Source organism: Vespula vulgaris, chromosome 1 (assembly GCF_905475345.1).
Source record: "Vespula vulgaris chromosome 1, iyVesVulg1.1, whole genome shotgun sequence".
In the NCBI taxonomy this organism is placed as follows: domain Eukaryota; kingdom Metazoa; phylum Arthropoda; class Insecta; order Hymenoptera; family Vespidae; genus Vespula; species Vespula vulgaris.
Genome location: NC_066586.1, coordinates 12,525,580 through 12,546,156, shown reverse-complemented (window position 1 = coordinate 12,546,156; position 20,577 = coordinate 12,525,580). Strand labels below are relative to the sequence as shown.

General features: G+C 32.3%; 2 protein-coding genes and 1 long non-coding RNA gene across 3 annotated transcripts; 1 reads left to right on the top strand and 2 right to left on the bottom strand.

Moving 5' to 3' along the window:
• The first annotated feature begins 5,686 nt into the window (after nt 1-5,686).
• LOC127070041 (uncharacterized) lies at nt 5,687-14,199 on the top strand. The gene is made up of 3 exons (XR_007783939.1): nt 5,687-6,648; nt 9,193-9,373; nt 13,472-14,199. It is a non-coding gene; the product is annotated as an uncharacterized LOC127070041 (long non-coding RNA).
• Nucleotides 9,368-16,759, bottom strand: LOC127070023 (forkhead box protein J1-A-like). Its single transcript, XM_051007808.1, has 4 exons — nt 16,393-16,759; nt 11,267-11,552; nt 10,867-11,045; nt 9,368-10,794 (listed from the first exon to the last, which is right to left on the bottom strand). The coding sequence occupies exons 2-4, from the start codon at nt 11,511-11,513 to the stop codon at nt 10,315-10,317; spliced, it is 906 nt and encodes a 301-aa protein (XP_050863765.1). The 5' UTR covers nt 11,514-11,552; nt 16,393-16,759; the 3' UTR covers nt 9,368-10,314.
• Nucleotides 16,760-17,376: 617 nt separating this feature from the next.
• Nucleotides 17,377-20,473, bottom strand: LOC127070015 (dual specificity mitogen-activated protein kinase kinase 4). Its single transcript, XM_051007796.1, has 9 exons — nt 20,132-20,473; nt 19,878-19,949; nt 19,686-19,800; nt 19,515-19,604; nt 19,252-19,429; nt 19,027-19,146; nt 18,651-18,950; nt 18,358-18,584; nt 17,377-18,281 (listed from the first exon to the last, which is right to left on the bottom strand). Exons 1-9 carry the CDS (start codon nt 20,172-20,174, stop codon nt 18,116-18,118), a joined length of 1,311 nt encoding a protein of 436 aa, XP_050863753.1. The 5' UTR covers nt 20,175-20,473; the 3' UTR covers nt 17,377-18,115.
• Nucleotides 20,474-20,577: the final 104 nt, after the last annotated feature.

Here is a 20,577-nt window from a genome sequence, read left to right as displayed (position 1 = left end):
GAAGAGATCGATACTTTACGTCGCAAGCGCTTACTGCTCGTTAAGTTAAGAAAAAAAAAAAAAAAAGAAAAAAAGAAAAAGACAGAACAAACCTGCGTGCGAAAATGTGTTTTCACTTCCCAAATCCTTAGCTTGCGACTATTGCGTCTCGTTCAATGCATGCGTTTACACGAGTGGTTTGAGTCTTGTTGCGTAAAGTGAGATCAGGTCGGGATTAGGTCGGTTTAGCTTAGGGACGATTTCATTCTTATAGTAGCAACCACTGCAGTATGTCAATCTTTGTGGGTGCGTTGCTTCGAACGGTAGGGCGTTTTTTGATACGTAAACTTATCTTGCGTCGCACGTAAGGAATGCTCCAATGCAGTGGTTAGGGCACGAAGCAAGAAGAGGCTATGTGCTGAAGAGGCCCCCACATATTGTGGCTCAAGAGGGCAACTATCGACTACAAGTCATTTTTCAAAGGTGGTCGGTATGACAAACCCTTCGTTAATGGCTTGTAGTCTTATTAAAATCCCTTTTATCCTTTACCACGTTGACACTTATGCTCGTAGTAGTTTGTTCCTGGATGGAGATGATGGACCATACCATCTCCTTGCTACGATATTCCGCACTCGCGTTCGTGAAAACTTAGGAATTTTGCGATTAGAGTCAAGCTTTTGCAGTCAATTATTAATTAATAGTCATTGCAATTTTTTCTTAAAGTCGAGCCATTGTATTTTTTAAAAGTAGAGTCAATTTTTCATTTCAGAGTAGAATCAAGCCCTTTGCATTTTCTATTTTTATTTTTATTTTTTTTCTAATTAAAGTCAAGCCCTCCCTCTTTTCATTTTAAATTAAAGTCGAGTCCTTGCATTTTTCTTTTTAAATTAAAGTCGAGTCATTGCATTTTCTGTTTCAAATTAAAGTCGAGTCCTTGCATTTTTCTTCTTAAATTAAAGTCGAGTCCTTACATTTTTTCTTTTTAAATTAAAGTCGAGTCCTTGCATTTTAAAGTTTTAAAATAGAGTCTTCTTGAAGTAGATTTTTAGTTATAAAAATAGAGTCACGCTCGTTAAATATTGTGTGGACGTCCGTGGCCTGCAGCAGCATTGCACTCAGGAGTGCATTTGGATACCCAAGCATGTTGATTTTTAATTCAGAATAATCATATTTTAATCATATTTTTTTATGTTCATAATGTCATAATGCGTATGTATATATACGAGATATATGCATATTTCAATGTCAACACAGCTCTACCACGAGTTGCAAAATGACTCTTATGTGGTAATCATTATCGTTATCATCTCCATCCTCACCCTCATTATCTTTTAGCAATATAATTCTGATTATTCTGATTAATCTGATTAATCTAATTATTCTGATTATTCTATTTATTTTGGTTATTCTGATTAAAAATCTACAAGACTTGATGACGAATTGAAATACCTGCATTTAGGAATGAAGATGAATATATGAAACAGCAGCCAGCACTCAGTAGTGCATATTAAAATATGCCAAGGATATACATTTTTATTCCAAAATTATTAACAAATGAATATGAGATGAAGGACTTAATAAATATATATAAAAGAGAGAGAAAGAGGAGGGAGTGTTTTTATTATATATACGAAAGTTTCATAAGAAAATATAATGAATAACACAAAGATTATTAATAAATGTTTATACATATTTGAAAGAAATATAAATATTTTTTGGAATAAAAAGGTATAAGTCTTGGTATATAAATGAAACGAATAAAATGGTTTGCCTGCACTCAGGAGTGCATATGAAAGGTTCATAGTAAGTACATGATTGCATTCAGGAATGCAAATGAACAAATTATAGTAAGGATATACATTTCACATTCGGAATAATCAAAGATGAATGAATGCACTAATAAGGATACTTAATGCAGAAATATATAAATACGTCGAACTCTGGTGATATTTTTTTCAATATACGATATTAAATTTGTTTAACAATAAATAAATGAAATTTAATTTTATTCCATATATAATAGTTGAATGATATTTAAATGATGCAAATGAATTAAAAGAAAATTTGAATTATTCCGATAAGATATGTATAAGTTTTGCTAGATAAATGAAGCGACATAAATGGCAGCCAGCACTCAGGAGTGCATATTAAAATATGTCAAGGGTATACATATTTATCCCAAAATTATCAATAAATAAAGATAAGATGAAAGACTTAATAAGTATATGTGAGAAGGAGAGAGAGAGAGAGAGAGAGAGAGAGAGAGAGAGAGAGAAAGAGGCAGTATTTTTATTATATATCTATTATATATATGAAAGTTTCATAAGAAATATTAAGAAGATTATTAATGAATGATACAAAAATTATTAACAAATATTTATACGTATTTAAGAGAAGTATGAATATTTTTTGGAATAAAAATGCATAAGTCTTGGCATATAAATGAAGCGATTGAATGGCTTGCCTGCACTCAGGAGTGCATATACAATAATTTCGCAGTAAGTACATACCTGCATTCAGGAATGCAGATGAACATATTATAGTAAGGATATGTATTTCTCATTCAGAATGATCAAAAATACATGAATGAAAATGCACATATGAATGTATTATATAATAAGTATGTAAAGTATTCCTACCTCAAAGTATTCCTTTAAAGTTACTTAGTAATAAATCAAAAATATTTTATATTCTTCCTAATATAATAATTTATTTATATTTGAGTACTGTGCAAATAAACGAAAAGAAATTTTGAATCATTTTGATTAGAAATGTATAAGTCTTGCTAAGCGAGCGATATGATATAAAAATAACAGCCTAGCACTCAGGAGTGCATAAAATATTTCAAGGATATACATTCTTATTCCAAAATTATCAACACATGAATATGAAATGACAGAATTAATAAGTATATACATAAGAGAGAGAGGGAGAGAGAGAAAAATGGAACTTTTATTATGTATATGAAAGTTTTGTAAGAAATATTAAGAAGATATAATGAATGATATAAAGATTATTAGCAAATGTTTATACATATTTGAAAGAAATATGATTATTTTTTGGAATAAAAGTGCATAAGTCTTGGTATATAAATGAAGCGAATGAAAAGGCTGTTCCACACTTAGGAGTGTGAGCGAAAATAGTTCAGGGACAGGTTTGCATTCAGGAATGCACCTGGGATACTCAAGCATGTAGATTTTCATTTCAGGATAATTAAAAATTTTTTATATGATTATTAGTAAATCAATAATCTTTTCTTTATCTTTTTTATCTACATTCACTTTTGATGATCATATATTCATATATATATACTTTATCCAATGCCAACATAGTTTTTTTTACAAGTTGTAAAAGGACTCATTTATTGTAAGAGTCATTTTACAAATCTTGTATAAATATAATCATCATTTTATATAGATTCTAATTATTCTGATTAAAAATCTACAAGATTTGATGTAGTTAGGGAAGTTAGGATCTGTTAAGGCAAGCAGTGACGATAAAATAAATTAATAAGAATAATATGCAACAATGTATTAAAACTATATTTTGCCTTTAATATGTGTAATATTTTCATATATAAATTTTATATATAATCTTATTTTTCTCTTTCAGATTTAATATTTCATTACTATTTTATATGAAATATACAAAGTACATGATTTGAAAATTGTGAAATTATATTACTATATTTTTTATAATTTAATAGATAAAAAAAGTGTCGTACATATAAACGATGTAATATGTACATCAGACATTTCGCGTTATTATAAACGTAATGATGTAAGATATATGTAATATATCGATTAAATATAGATCTGCTCTCGTTATGGATATGTTTATGGCGGTATACAAAATTGTGTATGCATTTTATAATACGACACAAGGTGCAGTATACTTTTACTCTTCCTTTTACTCTTTTTTTTTTTTTTTTTTACGCGACCTAATTCTTAAATATTGTGAAATATTGACAATTCTTTCCCTTTTTTTCATAACGTGTCTTGAATGATTTACATTATGTATCTTAATTGTATTAAGCAATTGATAATTTATTATGCAATTATATCTTTATATGTGTTTTTATATATTTATATATTATTCTATTTATTTCTATATCATTCTATATATTTTTATGTATATTTATATACTTGTACATAACATGCACTCATAATTTCATATTTTTATTTAAATGTAAAACATGTTTACTAATACATCGAGAATTCGATATATTCAGTGCCAATTTTATGGCCATTTTAATACTTTTTTTTTTTTTTTCTTTTATTTCAGCATTACAATCTATGGTGAAATATATACGTATATAATTTGTTACTTATTAAATTATCAGAATTATGAAAATATTTGCCCATAGATTGTAGATACAAATTTTGTCTTTCCACACATGCCCTTTTATATGGTTTTCTGTTACAGAGAGATGTCGTTTTCATGTTTCAAGATTAAATATTGCAAAATATCCTTTTATATATCAGTGGGCATTAACAACACCGTTGAAATTTCAAAATTTGTCATATAATCATAATATATGACATAAAAATAAATTGACAAAGATTATGAATAGATTATCTAAAATAGATTTATGTTTCAGGTTTTTCAGATCCTCTAGTTAACAAACAGTCAAAGCAAGATAATAATGTGGATTAATTATTGATAACTATAATGAAGAATTGGAATTATAAAAAACAAAAAGCAATGAAGGATTTATTGTTTGCAATTATTTTTTTTTTTTTATTCATTTGAAATATTTAAAAATTTTTTAATCGATTTGATTTTTGTTTCAGGGAATATCGTGTAAATGGACAAGATTGAATTCGATTCTTCGTTGGTTGTTCCTTTTCTGTTGGTTGTTTTTTCCATGTGTGCGTGCGCGTGTAAAATAAATCTTATTCCAATATGTTTTATTTTCAGAAACTAATGAAATGATAAAGTTCTTATATCCACAGGTTGTTTGTTCATTGTATAAAGTTCGCATCTTTTTCGATTGCTTCTTTTTTTTTTTTTTAATTATGAAATGTTTTTTATATTTTATGTTCACAGATGACTGCTGATTTATTATACAAAACCCGCACGTTTTTTTGGATTGCCTCCTATTTTTAATTATGAAATGATTTAGATGTTTTATGTTCACAGATGACTGCTGATTTCTGGTATGAAGTTCCCACATTATTTCGATCGCTTCTTCTCTAATTATGAAATGTTTTAGATGTTTTATGTTTATAGGTGACTGCTGATTTATTACATAAATCTTACGTATTATTTTTAGAACTTCTTGCTTAATTGTCAAAATATTTAAATGTTTTATGTTTATTATTTACAGGGGTCTGATTTATTGTATAATAGTATTATGTATTCTCATTATCAAATAATAAAATACTTAAATAATCTTTATATAATGTTTATAGGCTATGTGCATAGTAATCATTAATGTGTTTTATTTTTAGTTTCATCATATTTCCTCGCGTTTATCGGGTAGGTAGGTCGATATCAAACGAATTCTTAAATTTTCGTCTAATCTTAATTGATTAGACAAAAATTTAGATTTGTTTCGCGATTGATTTTGTTTTTTCCAAATTATAATAATTATTATTCAATATATAATACTATATAATTGATTTGAAAATATTCTATATAATTGATTTTAAAATATTTGGCATTAGTAGTAGAGTCATAGCCCGCGGGTCTCCGTATGCAGCAACCTCCAAGTGGTGAGACCTGGAAATCGATATTACTTGCGATATATGATAAATGTAAATAACGCAAGTACTGTCGAGCTAATGGCTGCATTTATATTCAATCAAAATTTATTATGTTCTATAATGATTTTTTCCATTTTTCCTTATTGTCCATTTCTTATGTATCAATGGAAATATAGATAGATTATTTTATTATTTAATATATTCATTATTATATCTTTTTTCTGTTTTTTGCAAGATGCATGTGAATCTTCCGTGTATGTTAATAATAATATCTTTAAAAATAAATCTCCTTTCTGATTGCCTTATTTTCTAAGTCTGCATTAGCAAACAAATAATATTATAAAATAAAAAGAAATAATCAACGATATGTATCCTTTAATAATAATACATATTATTATATTACCTGAACTATCATAGTATCGATTATGCAATTGATTGATTATTTTTAATCAAGACTTGATCCTTTGAACTCATGCCGATTGATAACTTCCGTCTTCGATATAATGGAATAAATGGAGGAACTTAAAAATTCATTTACTATTTAACAAGTTCAGAATACAAAAGAAAACTAATTCACAACGACAGTGATAATGAAAAATATAAGAAATGCTGTGTACTACTACTTTTATTGCATATAAAAATTTCTGTCATGCACTAACTTAATTGTTAAAATATGCTTGAGAAAACTATAACTAACACAAACTTATAGATCGGTACAGTAGGTGCATAATGGAGACAGTGTTTCCCTATTGCACTTTTAGTTCATATTTTGTCCATACTTGATGTAGTCGCATACGTTACGAGCGAAAGCTGGTGAATAGACTTCAGAATTTCGGAAAAAAGAGGGGATAATGAGTTTAAGAAAACTGCGTCTATAGGAATGCCAAAAACACACAACAATCTTAATATATAACTGGATCTAATGAAGAAAAACCACTTTTACTAACCAGAGAAACTTATTGTAAGTTTACATGATACATTTTAACCATATCAATAATTATAGTGTTCACACAATTCGTTTTTTCACCGTATACACACCCTCCTTTTGCAATTTTCTTATGTTTACTTTTCCTTTGTTTACATGAAAAAGTACTAGCCAAGATCAACGTTATATCTATCGATAAAACAATCGAGTTGTCTGAATGTTATCATTACGATATATACGGTTTCTATTGACCAAAACCGAGTGTCAAAAATTGGCGAATTCGTAATTTTACCATATATAGTTAACAACAGTATTATATGAAAAAATATATATAAAATATATGTGTCATTGTATAAAACAGTAAAATAATTGAATAGGAAAAAAAAACCGATTCGGTTTTTTTAACGTGTTATATGAACGAGCTCTTAGAAAGCTGGATTTGTTAAAATATTTCACAAAGAGATTATAATCCTTCTTCTATATAATCTATATGATAAAAATATTTAAAAAAATTTGTCTACTGCTATTCATGTAATCCAATATGTTGATATGACATTGCGATGTATACTAAATCATCATCTATAGATACAGAAAAGTAAATATCGAAAAAACTATTATCATCATTCAATATCCATTTGATAGTATTCTCTATGCAAACTTGTACCCAAGGAATATATCATCTACAGATATTTAAAGACTCAAGGTATTAAAAAAAAAAAAAAATTAATGATAAGAACGAGTACTTATATGTTTCTTTTTCAACGAAAAATATGGTCAAATAAAGGAGTAATTATTAAATGTATATTTTCTAAAGTATATTTCGCAATATTACAGATTTAATATATTATCAATATAAATGATGGAGACAACCACACTCAGCACCCGGCGTCTATACAATATGTTTAATTATTCTCAATATTTAGCCGAAGTGAATAACTGCAGTTTCTTCGAAGGCACATGCAAATCCATGAAAAGTTATCCGCATCGATCGTTAAGAAAAATCATCGCCAATAAATAAATCATCCTTATCAATCTTTTTTGTAATCGTCTTAATCGATTCTAAAACTACACAGTCGAGAATCGGTGAGAAAAGCTACTTTGTGAATACTAACAAAATGTACAAAGAATGAAACGGTTTAGCGTAATAATATTTATAGATTACTACACGCAGAATTATACAAGAATTAGTTTTATCAGTTTCAAAAGTGGCGCCAATTCACACAATAATACTTTATGTAAAGACTACGATCTCTACGGAACATCGTTTGTAGTTCTATTAATAAATTACTATACTCCACTAAAAATATAATATATATTATACACGTCTAGATTCAAAACCACCGAAAATCATATTTTCAAAATGTCTTTTAAAATGGCGGCAAACAATCCGTAGAAATTCATTCTGTTTCTTTCTTTTTTCTTCTTCAAAATCCACGGACATCCGATTCTCGAGGCGCGTTTTCACAATTGTCCTTCGACAAGTCGCACATCTAACGTACATATAATACAAATTATAACGTAATACTATAAATAATAGGCTGACACAGACGTCGATATTTTTGAGAACGTATCGTTTTATACTGTTATATTGTTACGTTCGCTGACGATATTTTGAAAGAGTGAACCATAGTTCGTTATTTCGTTCACAATTATTACGATAATTGTTTAATCCTTACTTTGGACGGACTAAGACAAGGCACGAATCATAGTGTTACAATAGATTCTTCGATATGGAACTTCGTATTACTCTTAAAATTGTTTTACCATTGCAAATTACAATTGTGCACTCCACGCAAAAAGGATTAATGGTGAAACCTATTTTACAAGAAACGTATCGTTTAATGCAAGTTCTATATCTGGTCCGCTAGTTGTAGGATCTCAAATTTATATATATTTTTTTTATTTTATAAATGACATCCCCTTATTTATGTACTATTAAGAAAAAAAATTCATCGTTTCCTGAGGGTGTAGCAAAATATCTTTCCTTTTTATACTCGAAACTAATGTACCATATTTAAAAAAAAGAAAAAGAAAGAGAAGAAAACCTACGATCATGCTAAATGGCATATTAACGAATTAATAAAAGAGATCGATATAATTTTCATTCTAATAATATTAAATAAATTAAAATAAAGTCTTTTATAACGGAGATAAAGTCATGGGCAAATAAAAAAGTAGTATTACGTTTGTACGTAGAATAATAATCATATATGAAGTTATGCTATCGAACGCGTTTAAAATCGATTCGAGAATTATCATCCACTCTAAGTTTAGAATTAAAATGTAAAACGTAAAAAGGAAGAGAGACAGCGTAAAATCGAAAGTATAATTATACGTATACTTTTTCCACGTTCGCGTAATGCAATCGATTTTTTCGTAATGTTCATTGCCATATTGTGGCATCGTATATTTAAAGAGGGTGCTGCACTCTATCATTTTTACTAACACGAATAATAGTTTTATACGGAACCCATCGTTAGGAATGTATTTTGCACAAATTATACTACTTTCAACATCGATTTCGCGATTGAAAGATTATTATAATTATTATTCTTATTATTACTTTTTTTTTCTTTTCAGTATCATATTCAAGAGGATAAAGATGATATCTCTCGAGCTATTCGATCAATCCGAAACTCCAATTCTTCGGATTGTCGCGTTATTGTTTTACAAAAAGGCAAACGTTGCTCAACCATGATTACAAAAGAGCATTCGCTAATTAGCCGAAGGCACGATGCGTGAATCGCTGCGTCACAAAAAGGTATGATCCCTTTATTTTCACGCGTATTAGTCATAATTATTAATCACTATCGTTCGTTGTAAGAATAAATATAACTAATGATTATAGTGCAATTATATAACGAACAAACTTATCTATCCGAGCGTACAAAATACAAAACGCTCTCATAATATGTTGATGATTCGAAACAAAGATCGTATATATGGCGTGTCTCATTTAATTACATCAATTAAAATCTTTTTTACTTTTTTTTTGTTCTTTTTTCTTGTTTTTTTTCTTTTTTCTTCTTAAAAGAGCAATATGCAAAATTCTCCAACGAAGAGGTTAATTTATCTTTTTATGGAAAAATTATTAAATGAATGAATTAAATGAGACACCCTCTATACTTATGACTCGTACTTCACCAACTGCTATCGAGTTAATTCAAAATCGAAATACTACTTTCGAGTTTTGAACAATGGATAAATATCTCATTATTTACAGCCGCTTTGTTCGTTCGTTGAATTAAATATGAACGTAGAACGAATTCTTCCGTCAATATCGTCGGAACGCAACGAAAATATTTCATCATTTTCGTATATAATTAATATTATCTAATTCTATAATTTCATGCTTCAAACGTGAGGAAATATCAAATAATACAGAAGTATTCATCGTTAGTTCATTCTCCCATCGCTTCGATACAAGTTCAACATTTATTTGATTTTTTTCACACGACATCAATATATTTATAATGGACAGTATTAAAGTTCCCTTATGAGTCGATCAATTACTGATAATACGTGAATTAAAATCGTTTAGAGCAAAGAATCCGCCATTGCTTTTTACTCGAGTAAGTAAAATTTAAAAAAGATCAATTAGAAGAAATGTAAAATCTCCAAGAAAGTAATAGTTTATCACGGATGATTTTTAATCGACTTATTTCTAAGTTCTTTGAAAAGAAACAAGCGATAGAAAAATGTTTAAAGAGTATCCAAAAGAGAATCCAAGAGATCCAGCTGGTTCTCATCCCAACCTGCTGTGGCGATCAGTAGACCCGTTAGATCATCTTCGGTGAGATTAACTTGCGTTGATTCGGGTACTTCCGAAAGTGTGTCTGGTATCGGAGGTGAAACGCTGCTCGGTGGTGTCTCGTAAAGGGCGGAAAGACAGGTGGTAGGTGGTACACAACTGTTTTGCAACGAATGATTGCTCGTTACTGAAGCAGAAGACAACGTCATCGATGTCGACGTCGTTGTCGTGGTCGTCGTTGAATTTGTTGTGTTGTGTTGTCTTCTCGATCCTCGATTACGTTGAGTTGTCGAAGCACGTCGTCTCGTTCTTTTACCCTCTTCCATACGTTCCAAGTCCAGTTTCCAAAAGCCACCCTTGCCTGGCTCATCCTTCGAACGTGGCAACTTGACGAAGCATTTGTTTAACGATAGATTATGCCGAATCGAGTTCTAAGGATGAAAAAAGAAGAAAATTAAGCTTACCAATGAATTCTAAGATCTTATAAGAGTTAATATTATTACCTGCCAAGCTGGATCAGCATATTTGTAGTACAAAAAATTCTCGCGAATCCATGCATATATGTTCGACAGGGACACTTTATTATTGTTCGCGCGCATCGCGAGGCATATGATCGTAGCGTAGGAGAATGGCGGCTTTGCGTCTGGATCCGTTCGATATTTATCGGCATTTTCCGCAAGATCTAATGAGAATAAATACAAAGTGATAATTTTTACTTAATAAAGCAGTGGAAGAATTCCATCATTAGACAATAGGCATAATACTCTATATCCATTTGAATAAATTGTCGCAAAGGTATTTCACCGAGATAAAAAAAAAAAAATGATGAAAATGACGGAAATATCAAGATTCGTTGAATTACGCGTTTTATCCTTTCGTGTAGACCAATGCAACGTTAATTACCTAATTCAGCCTTGAGCAAAGGTGACATCTTCTTCGGGGGTTTTCGTACCAACGGTGGAGGCGATGGCGAACATGGTGGCGTTGGCAAACTGGACGCACTCGTGATGTCTAACGATTGCAGCCACGAAAGACTCGTCAGCTCTGCCTCTACTCCGTACTCATCGACCTCCATGTTCTTCGATGGTGAGGATGAACCGTCATCCATCGGTATCTCAACCTCGGCCAACTCTATCCTCATTCTCACCATCTCTCATCACCCAAGCGTGAACTGCGCGATAAGCGCCTTCTGAATACATATACGTTACATATACATATACAAATATGCATATATATCTACTAAAAGAACGAAAGTCCTGACATTAAGAATTTATCGTTCAACGTTTTGCTTCGTTGATTTTCATTCCTTAGAAAATTTGTATTCAAAAGTTTCTGCAACGATTTTATCAAAACACAAAACGTAAATATTTTTCTTATACTTTAAATTATCCCTTATACATGATTACGATCATGCATACGTCATCGAAACACGAGGACTTTCCGATTTTACGTAGTTCGACTTACCCCCTCTTTAAAACTCGCACTGATCGTCAAGATACACTACAAAGAACAGATACACAGAAAGTACGAACGTTGATTCTATTTTACGAAGATACTCAAAAAAACATCGAAGAGAAAAACCTCGCACTGAAACTATTGAATGACAAATTGATATCGAGGATGCTACCGTAGCTTCGCAAAAGATATGTTTCGGATTGATCGAATCGATCGTACGATTTTCGAAAAGTTTACTTTTGAACAAAAAATTGATTTTATAAAGTGATGTCGATAAAACGAATTTAGATAGGTCGACGATAGTGACAAGATCGATGAATGTATTCACGAGATACTAGAGACAAAAGAGAAAAGAAACCGAGACAACTCGTTCCGTTGATCCGCATGATCCCTCGATTTCGACTGGTAGCTCGGGTAGTCGAGGGAGCTCAAGCAAGCAATCCCCTCTGCACCCTCAGCCCCCACTACCAGCAGCAGCGCCGTTGGTAGAGCTGACAGAACAGGGCATAAGGCGAGCAGGTCGACTCTGTGCGCGTGCGGCGACAGGTGCTAGACTCCCTTTCGCAGGTGGACCATACATGCGCCGCTGGGAGTATAGACTCGACCCTCTTTCTCCCTCTCATGAACTCACCACCCCAAACACACGGGCTCGTCCAAGGGAGCTTACCCTTGTACTACCGTCACGGCGCACGAGCTCCAATTTTCTTCAACCTTCCGTTCGTGCGCAGAAAAACCTGAACGATATAGTCCCGAATGTCCGATCTCTGATCAGAACTGACCGTAACTTTTATGTTATCGATGTTAAAAATATCGGATTTTGTCGAGTAGTGACTTTGGCCTTCTTTACCTCAACGATTTTACAAGTATGATTGGACAGTAATTATTGACTATGAATATAGAAAATTCGACAGATATTAAAACAAATGTTGTAAAGAAATGTGAGATAGATTCATTATTACTATTAATATTTCATCGCGTCGAATCTTTAACAGTACTATATACATCACGAAATCTATATAAAATGTCGTCTTAAAAATACATTAGAAATACATTAAAAATTCGTTCTTAAAAATAAAAGAAAAATTGGTATTTAAATATTGTTTTCTTTTAATGCTTTAATTTTTTATAGAAAAAATATTATACCTATATATCTTAAAACAAAAAAGTACTAATATCGTGACTCTGCTACCAGTACCTAGTCATTATCTTTTACGTGCAAGATGGCACGTGCTTATTGATTTGTGAAAGTACATTTCCTTTTTTTTTTTTTTACTATCTTATTCCTCCTACTTCCGGTTCAAGGGCATATGAGTTTCAAGTATCTAGCTACACCTGAACAAGACTATAATTATATTTTCACTTTCCCGTACTCCTATGACGAACTTTTATAGTAATCCTTCAATTAATAAACACTGAAATTTGCACTCAAATCATTAATATAGTTATTTTGTAAATACATTTTCATAGAATAAGACAAATTTATTACTTATGTCAATACTAGAGAATATCTTTTATATAGAGATAAGTTAGAAAAATAAGAAAGGAACATAATGCGCAATTCTGGTTTATTGGAATTATTTTTTCAAAAATTAGTTGATCGGATGAAGCCACAAGAAATGAACGATATTATTAAAATAATAGCTATTTTAACAGAACCAAGGAAATGACAACGATGGATGGGCAAGTTAAGTCGAGAAGAAGAAGTTTGGGGGTGTGGCGTTCACTTGGCCAGCTTGGTACAGGTACGCTCCATTGATCGAATTGAAGAGGCAGCGACCGGGTGGCTAGTCCGCAGAGAAAAAAGAGAGGGAGAAAATGACTAAGTGAGTGTGTGTGTGTGAGAAAGAGAGAGAAAGAGAATGGAAGAAGGGCAGAAACGGGGTGGAGAAAAAGAGCCGCGGCCATTCGAGTGGGACGAGAATGGCGCGGAGATTCTTTCGTGACTCTCTCTCACATCATTGGTCGTCTTCCTCCCCTTCCCCTTCCTCTTCAACAGCGGTCGTGAGATTGACACTGGCGCAGAGAGAGAGGATGGTGTGCGCGCGCGCACTTCACTCTGCTTCTACTGGGCGTTATCCTGATGGAAAGAGGGATGGCCGATCATCCCTTGACACGCACCATTTTTTTCGCTTACAATCAAAGAAATACACTACGTTTTTTACATTTTTTTCTATTAAAAATGACAGACTTCGTAGAACAAAAGAACGAAATTTCCAAAGCAAAAGGTAGAATTAAGGTTTTAATGGATACAAGTGATATGCAATAATCAAAAAAGTTGAAGAGGTTGTATTTCTTAGATATATTCAAGTTTCTCAGATATTGAGTTTAAAGGTATAATAAAATGTAATTTATTTTTTATCGTAGTTCATTCTGGGATGATGAATAGACAGAAAAATGTTATCAAATTTTCCATTAACATGTTCTAAGTTCGTTCATGTTCATCTATAATAAAATTATTGAATAAAATTATTAAACTGAGTTTACTTCAGAATCATGAAAAAGATAACTAATATTATGAGACTGCAAAAAAGCTATTACAACCGTGACCTCTATTCTCCAGTTTTTCAATTGCACGTCATCTAACCAATGTTCGCGTGTTTTGCGATTTATTGAAGAAGAAGATATAAACAGAGTAATGGTGTGAACGTTATCAGAAAGTTAAGATAACAATAAATCCATAATCATAGATTTACACGAAAATGTATAGGATTAAATTTTCATTTAATTCCAAACCTTTTTATTCAAGATCATGTTTTCAATTATAATATATTAAGATATCAAGGCCAAGACTAATCAATTTCAATATATCAATTTTCATTGGAATTTATAATTTCTTGTCTCCAACGAAAGAAATTAATCAAAAATTTCAAAATAATCGTAATAAGTATCGTGGCTTATCATTGCTCTATCAAGGTACTAATTAACTAAAAAAAAGAGAGAGAAGAAAGAAAAAAAGCCTATCAGGTAAAGGTACCTCTGTGAAGGTCTGTCCGCAACGTCGAAGTATTGTAGAAGTATCTTCGCGCTACGATCAATAATCTCCTGGGAACATCCGTCCCCCTGCCATTTTCCCCAGGTGTGGGCAACTCTGTGTGGTAGCAGAGGGCCAGCAGCAGCAGTAGCCATCGTCAGTACCAGCACCGACGGTACCGAACACCTGCCACCCTCCATTTCTACTTATACCACTACCATCACTAAACACCACTACTATAAATTCTTTTTCCTCCTCCTCTTACTCTTTCTCTACCACCTCCTGTCGAGTAGCGTCAGGTTGTGACTCACTAACACCTTCCGTTCTGGCTGTTACCCACCACCAACGAACAACACATCATCGTAGTCCCTCATCGCTACCACGTTACGTATATTTACGTACCCCCTTACAATCTAGCACGTTATATGTATATATAGGATATGTGTAGATGTGTGCGACAGTTCTATTCACGATCGCAAAGCTTTTCTTGTAAGGAGGGACCACCCCGAAGAGAGCGGTTCGGCGCACTCATTAATTCATTCGTTCGTGACGCTAATGCGAGCACGTTCCAGAGAGAAAGAGAGAAAGAAAGAAAGAGAGGACGAATTGCATCATTCATTTTTATGCGATCACGTAGGATTAAATTCTTTTCTTTTTCTAATAAAGAGAATCACAAGCTTTGTATCTTTTTTAGAAACGCTTCAAATGGAATTTGTTTTTATAGATCACATAAATTATTTTATTAGAAATATTGCCAAGAATTTTCTCGATACGTTTCAAATTATTAATAAGCAATGGTTAAACTTTTCAATGAAGGAAATGTCTTATTTGATTTTTATTTTTTGCGAATTCAATCCTTCTTTGAGCTTTCTTTAAGTGAGAAAGAAACAAAAGGAATCGAAGTCTCCTTGAAATAGAGAGAGTCGATCGACTTGATAACTGTTCTCCCAGAAAATAGTTATAGGTCATTGCAAAAGCAATGATGTGGACGTATTTCAATGGACGATTTAAAAGAAAAGATAATACCGAGTAGTTACGGTTATAGACACTAAACGAGGATAGTTTCCGGGAGGGCGGAGGCGCTCACATAAAATATTCACGAGAATTGATTCTTTCACGACGACCACTAGCGGCCACCAGCAATGACAAAAGCAGTAGTAACAGTAACATCAGCAGCCAGTAATAGTCAGCGTAATGATTATATCAATGATTGAATAAATATATAAAATTGCTTCACTGATTTTCTTCCAGTTGATTTTCTACTGACTACAAGTCTATCTGACATTACTGCTTATTTCTACGTTTTCTTTAAGAACTATCAATGATATCCAAAGCCACACTAAAAACTCGTTAAAAAACTTTCATAAAGCATCGAATAATAATAAAAAAGTTAAATTTCAATTTAACAAGTTTCATTTCTTTCTATTTAGTGAAACGACGAAGTACAGTAAACAACATATATATATATATATATATATATATATATATCCCACAAAATTCTGGTTATTATAATTGGTTAATTGTACTAACTAAGAAAGGAGACGGTTTATAGTAACAAGATTTTTAATAATATAATGCAATAGAAAATTATCAGCTTACTCACCGAGATTCTGATATCTAGCTGATTACGTTGAAGATTATTATCTTCTTTAACTTCGTTGGAAATCGTACACAAACAGATAAATCTTTTTTTTTTTTTCAAAATTAGATCATTGGATATCAAAACTGTGAATTATAATAAAGAAACGTCGATTTTGTTGCGTATCCAATGTCCAGAATCAAAAACGAAATTGCACTCTTTACAGCTCACCTTTGATACTCGATCGACCATCGCTCATCGATTATTCATAAATATAGATATAAAAAAAAAGATGAACGTTTAAATTTTATAAGAAACAGAAGAATCGAATAGTATCGGTTGAATTCGAACTAAAAACCGTTTTGATCAGCGGCACCTGCACCATCGACCATCACTGCCACCGTTCTACCGCCATCTTCTTACCTGTGAAAACGGTACCACCGTGACAGGTGTACTACATCTGCGCGCAAGAAAGTTCTATCGATTCTTATTTGTGCTTTTCTTTGCCGTAGTTGATACAACAGCGGATTACAACGAAACAAATTGCAATTTTAGCACGTGAACATATGTCACAAATAAAAAACAAAAGTTATACGTAAACTTGACAATATTGCAACATTAAGGAATATTAGTTGAGGTATTATTTAAGACTATCATTTATTTATTTTAAATTTGATAAAATTTAATGTAAAGAAGGAAGAAGTAAAAATTTAATGAAAAAAGGAAGAAATAAAAGTAAAATGAAGTCAAACAAAGATCACAAGATTATCATTATTAAATTTGCGAATTATTTAACCAAATTTGGATTCAGTTTAGTTTGCAAGGATATAGACAAGAGTCAAGATTCACAGCTGAACCCGCAGCCTTTCTTCGCGAATAATGGATTATTTTTATCGGGAAGATAACCATAAAGGTACAAATTATCACCATACGGGTTACATCCGCAGATAGATTATATAGTAATATAGTAATATAGTGTATAGTAAATTATATAGAAAAAAAACATCATTCTACTGCGAGTGTCAATGATTTATTTCTTTTGCATTACATCACTCCTACCACCGCATTTAAAGTTTAATACTTAAACCTGTTCTAAGAAAACCACCGTCAATTGGGTGGAGTAGGCACCTTCTTCAGTACCTCTTTGACGAATTTAACTTTTATATTATTCTCCGTTGAGCTCATTACGCTCCTTACAAAAATCGTGGAAATGAAACGTTAGGCGAGATACAATTATATGTATATACACACGGTTATATCTATCAATATATTTATATGTATATACACATACGATCCGCAATGGGACCGAGCGAGAACCACGGCTTTGCCAGGACGAAGGAGAATTTCTTTCGGAACACAGGCAAGGCATTCTGTGACCTTTCGCTAAGGGTGGAAGTTCCGGAGAGAAGAATAGAAACATGTTCACGTAGTGATACACTTTCGTGACACGATGTTAAAAAGTTTAAAATTTAAGTCTTCCATTCGATAGGTTACTTACTGATAGAATGGCAAGTCAATTGTCAAAACACCCCTACTCGCTATGCATAAGAATACTCTTTGCGACACGGTATAGCTCTAAGCAAGATAGTGGCGCCAATAAATATCGTCATCGATGAATTTTACTAACTACACTAGATTCGAGTGCAGTGACCCGCTCTATACAAGAAATCAGAGTGGGAGTCCAAATGACAATAAAAAAGAAAGAAAACCCAATGCTCCAGGGGATGCATATTTTCGCCTCTTCGCTTTAAGGCTGATTGGTGGTAAATGGTGTTACTCCGTTGTTAGCCATATTGTCCAAAACGCCGCTGATGTATGCCGCGACATCGATTGTAGCTTCTTCCGCCTTCCTAATGAATGCATGTTCCAATAACTTGTTATATTTCGGTCGTTGAGTTTCTTCCTTGATTAGACTGAGAACCAAATACACGTTAAATATACACGATAATATCTCTTCATCGCACGAAAAATTTTATATAAAACACACACCATGTATTCACAAAGTTTACAAAATCCATTGTAAAATGATTTCCGTTTTCGTTGGGAGACAAACGGGGTGGATCACCCTGTACTACCTGATAGAGTTGTTCGAAAACGGAGTTCCATTTTGGATAAGGAAAGTAACCGGTAGCAACCTCCATTAAAGTAATACCCAATGACCACACGTCACTTCTTACATCGTAACCTCTTGCTCGCTGAGGGTCTATCCTTTCCGGCTGAAAAATTATGTCCGTAAAAATAAAAATAGTTAAAAAATAACGACTCATAAAATATACGCTTACCGCCATATACGGTCTGCAACCAGCGTCCCTAGTTCGTGCGATAGAGTCTACTAGTTGTCCTGATATACCAAAATCGCAAAGTTTTATATTGCCACGGCGATCAAGTAAAATATTGCTAGGTTTTACATCTCTATGAATTATTTTCAATTTTTCTTTGAGGTAATTCAGCGCTTTTACAGTGGCTACTGTAATTTTTCCTAAAATACACTCAGGTATCCTCTCATTTAATCTCTCATAGATGAATTTATAAAATTTGTCTAAAGAGGTGTCCATCAACTCCATACAAATCCAACAATCTCCCTACATTAATCATAATATGATAGCATAGTTAATAATATTAAAATGAACATGACTACTAACTGTTACCAAAACAAACCTCTTTAAATAAAGCTCCATAAAACTGCACAATGCAAGGGCATTCGTTGGATTTCATTACAACCTCCAAATCCATCAATAATTGTTTCTGTTCTCTTTCATCCACTGTTGAACGTATTCTCTAATCAAAATTATGAAATATACAAATAAGATCTCGAAATACTGTAGAAATATCAATATATGTGTAAATATAAATTACATTTTCGAATCGAAAATGCTTACATACCTTCACAGCCATAACAGTATTGCTTATCCTATGTATCATTTTATTTACAGTTCCAAATCCTCCTCTTCCTATTTCCCCTAAATCTTGAAGGTCCTCACTTGTGAAATCATATACCACATCTGGATTTAATTGCAATTTTCCAGTACTTTGCATAGATTGACACATTCGTAACTTATCTCTGTAATGTTTCATATGCATATGTTGTTACTAATTTCCCAATATTAACAGTTGTAAATAAACTCCATAAAACTGTATTCCATTACCTTGCTTTATCAGGAAGAAAATCTTGCTGCAATACCATTGTACGTGGTCTAACTGGCAACTTAGGTAGAGGCAAAGGTAGACGAGATGATCTGTAATTGTATATATTCGAATATTAATGCTCTTAAACTTTATAAGTAAAACAATCATTGGTGGAATTTCTTATTACTTACACTGGTGGTCGAGCAGAGGCTCCAGTAGAATTTGTCAAAGAAGAATTGGTTGAATTGGCAAATGACAAATTGCTACCTTGTGTTTGAAAACTTAACTTCAGCTGTCTTCTTTTTTCTGATAGTTTAAAATGTCAATGTAGTTACACAAAATATATTAAAAAATAATAGATATGAACTACATAAAATACATACCTGACATTTCATTTTGAATGTCATTATTTGATCTAAAATCCAAACGTTGAAAATTAAATGATCTGCTAGAACCTGAAATATATCATACAATTAGACTTTAATTACGCAAACAAAATTATGACAGGATCATAACAATGTGAAAGTAGTATACATATAGAAAGATCAATTCGCATCACTAACAACAACGCTTAGGTTAGGATCAACGTATCCTCATGGATACTCATACCAAATTCTCATAATTAGAATAAGAATACCTGAGTTTGTTTGATTCGAGGAATTCCCTTGATTTTCTGCCATTTTGAAAGTTTTAAATATCTAGCCGTCTTACGTAGAACCACTTGTCAAAGGCGCTCCCCTTAGGAGACCTTTCCGCAAGATCTCAACAGTCTGGCATATGTTATCTGCAGTGGACGCACCATTTGTGCAGTTTCTTTATTCAAACAGATCGCACGACGATTCTGTATCTTCAATTTGGTATATATTCGTTAAATTCGCTTCACTTAACTATCTCCTGTACTAGCGCGAAACTCGCTAAATCTCACTGTGAATCTGCCGCGATCATTTGTCCACTTGTCGGTATACATTTGACGGCGTTCGCGCAGTATCGAAGGAAAGTAGCACGATTTTCATGAAAAGAATATTAATCAAGTAAACGAAGAAGATTGGATGAAAGATGAAAGTAAAAGATCAATTCTATTGG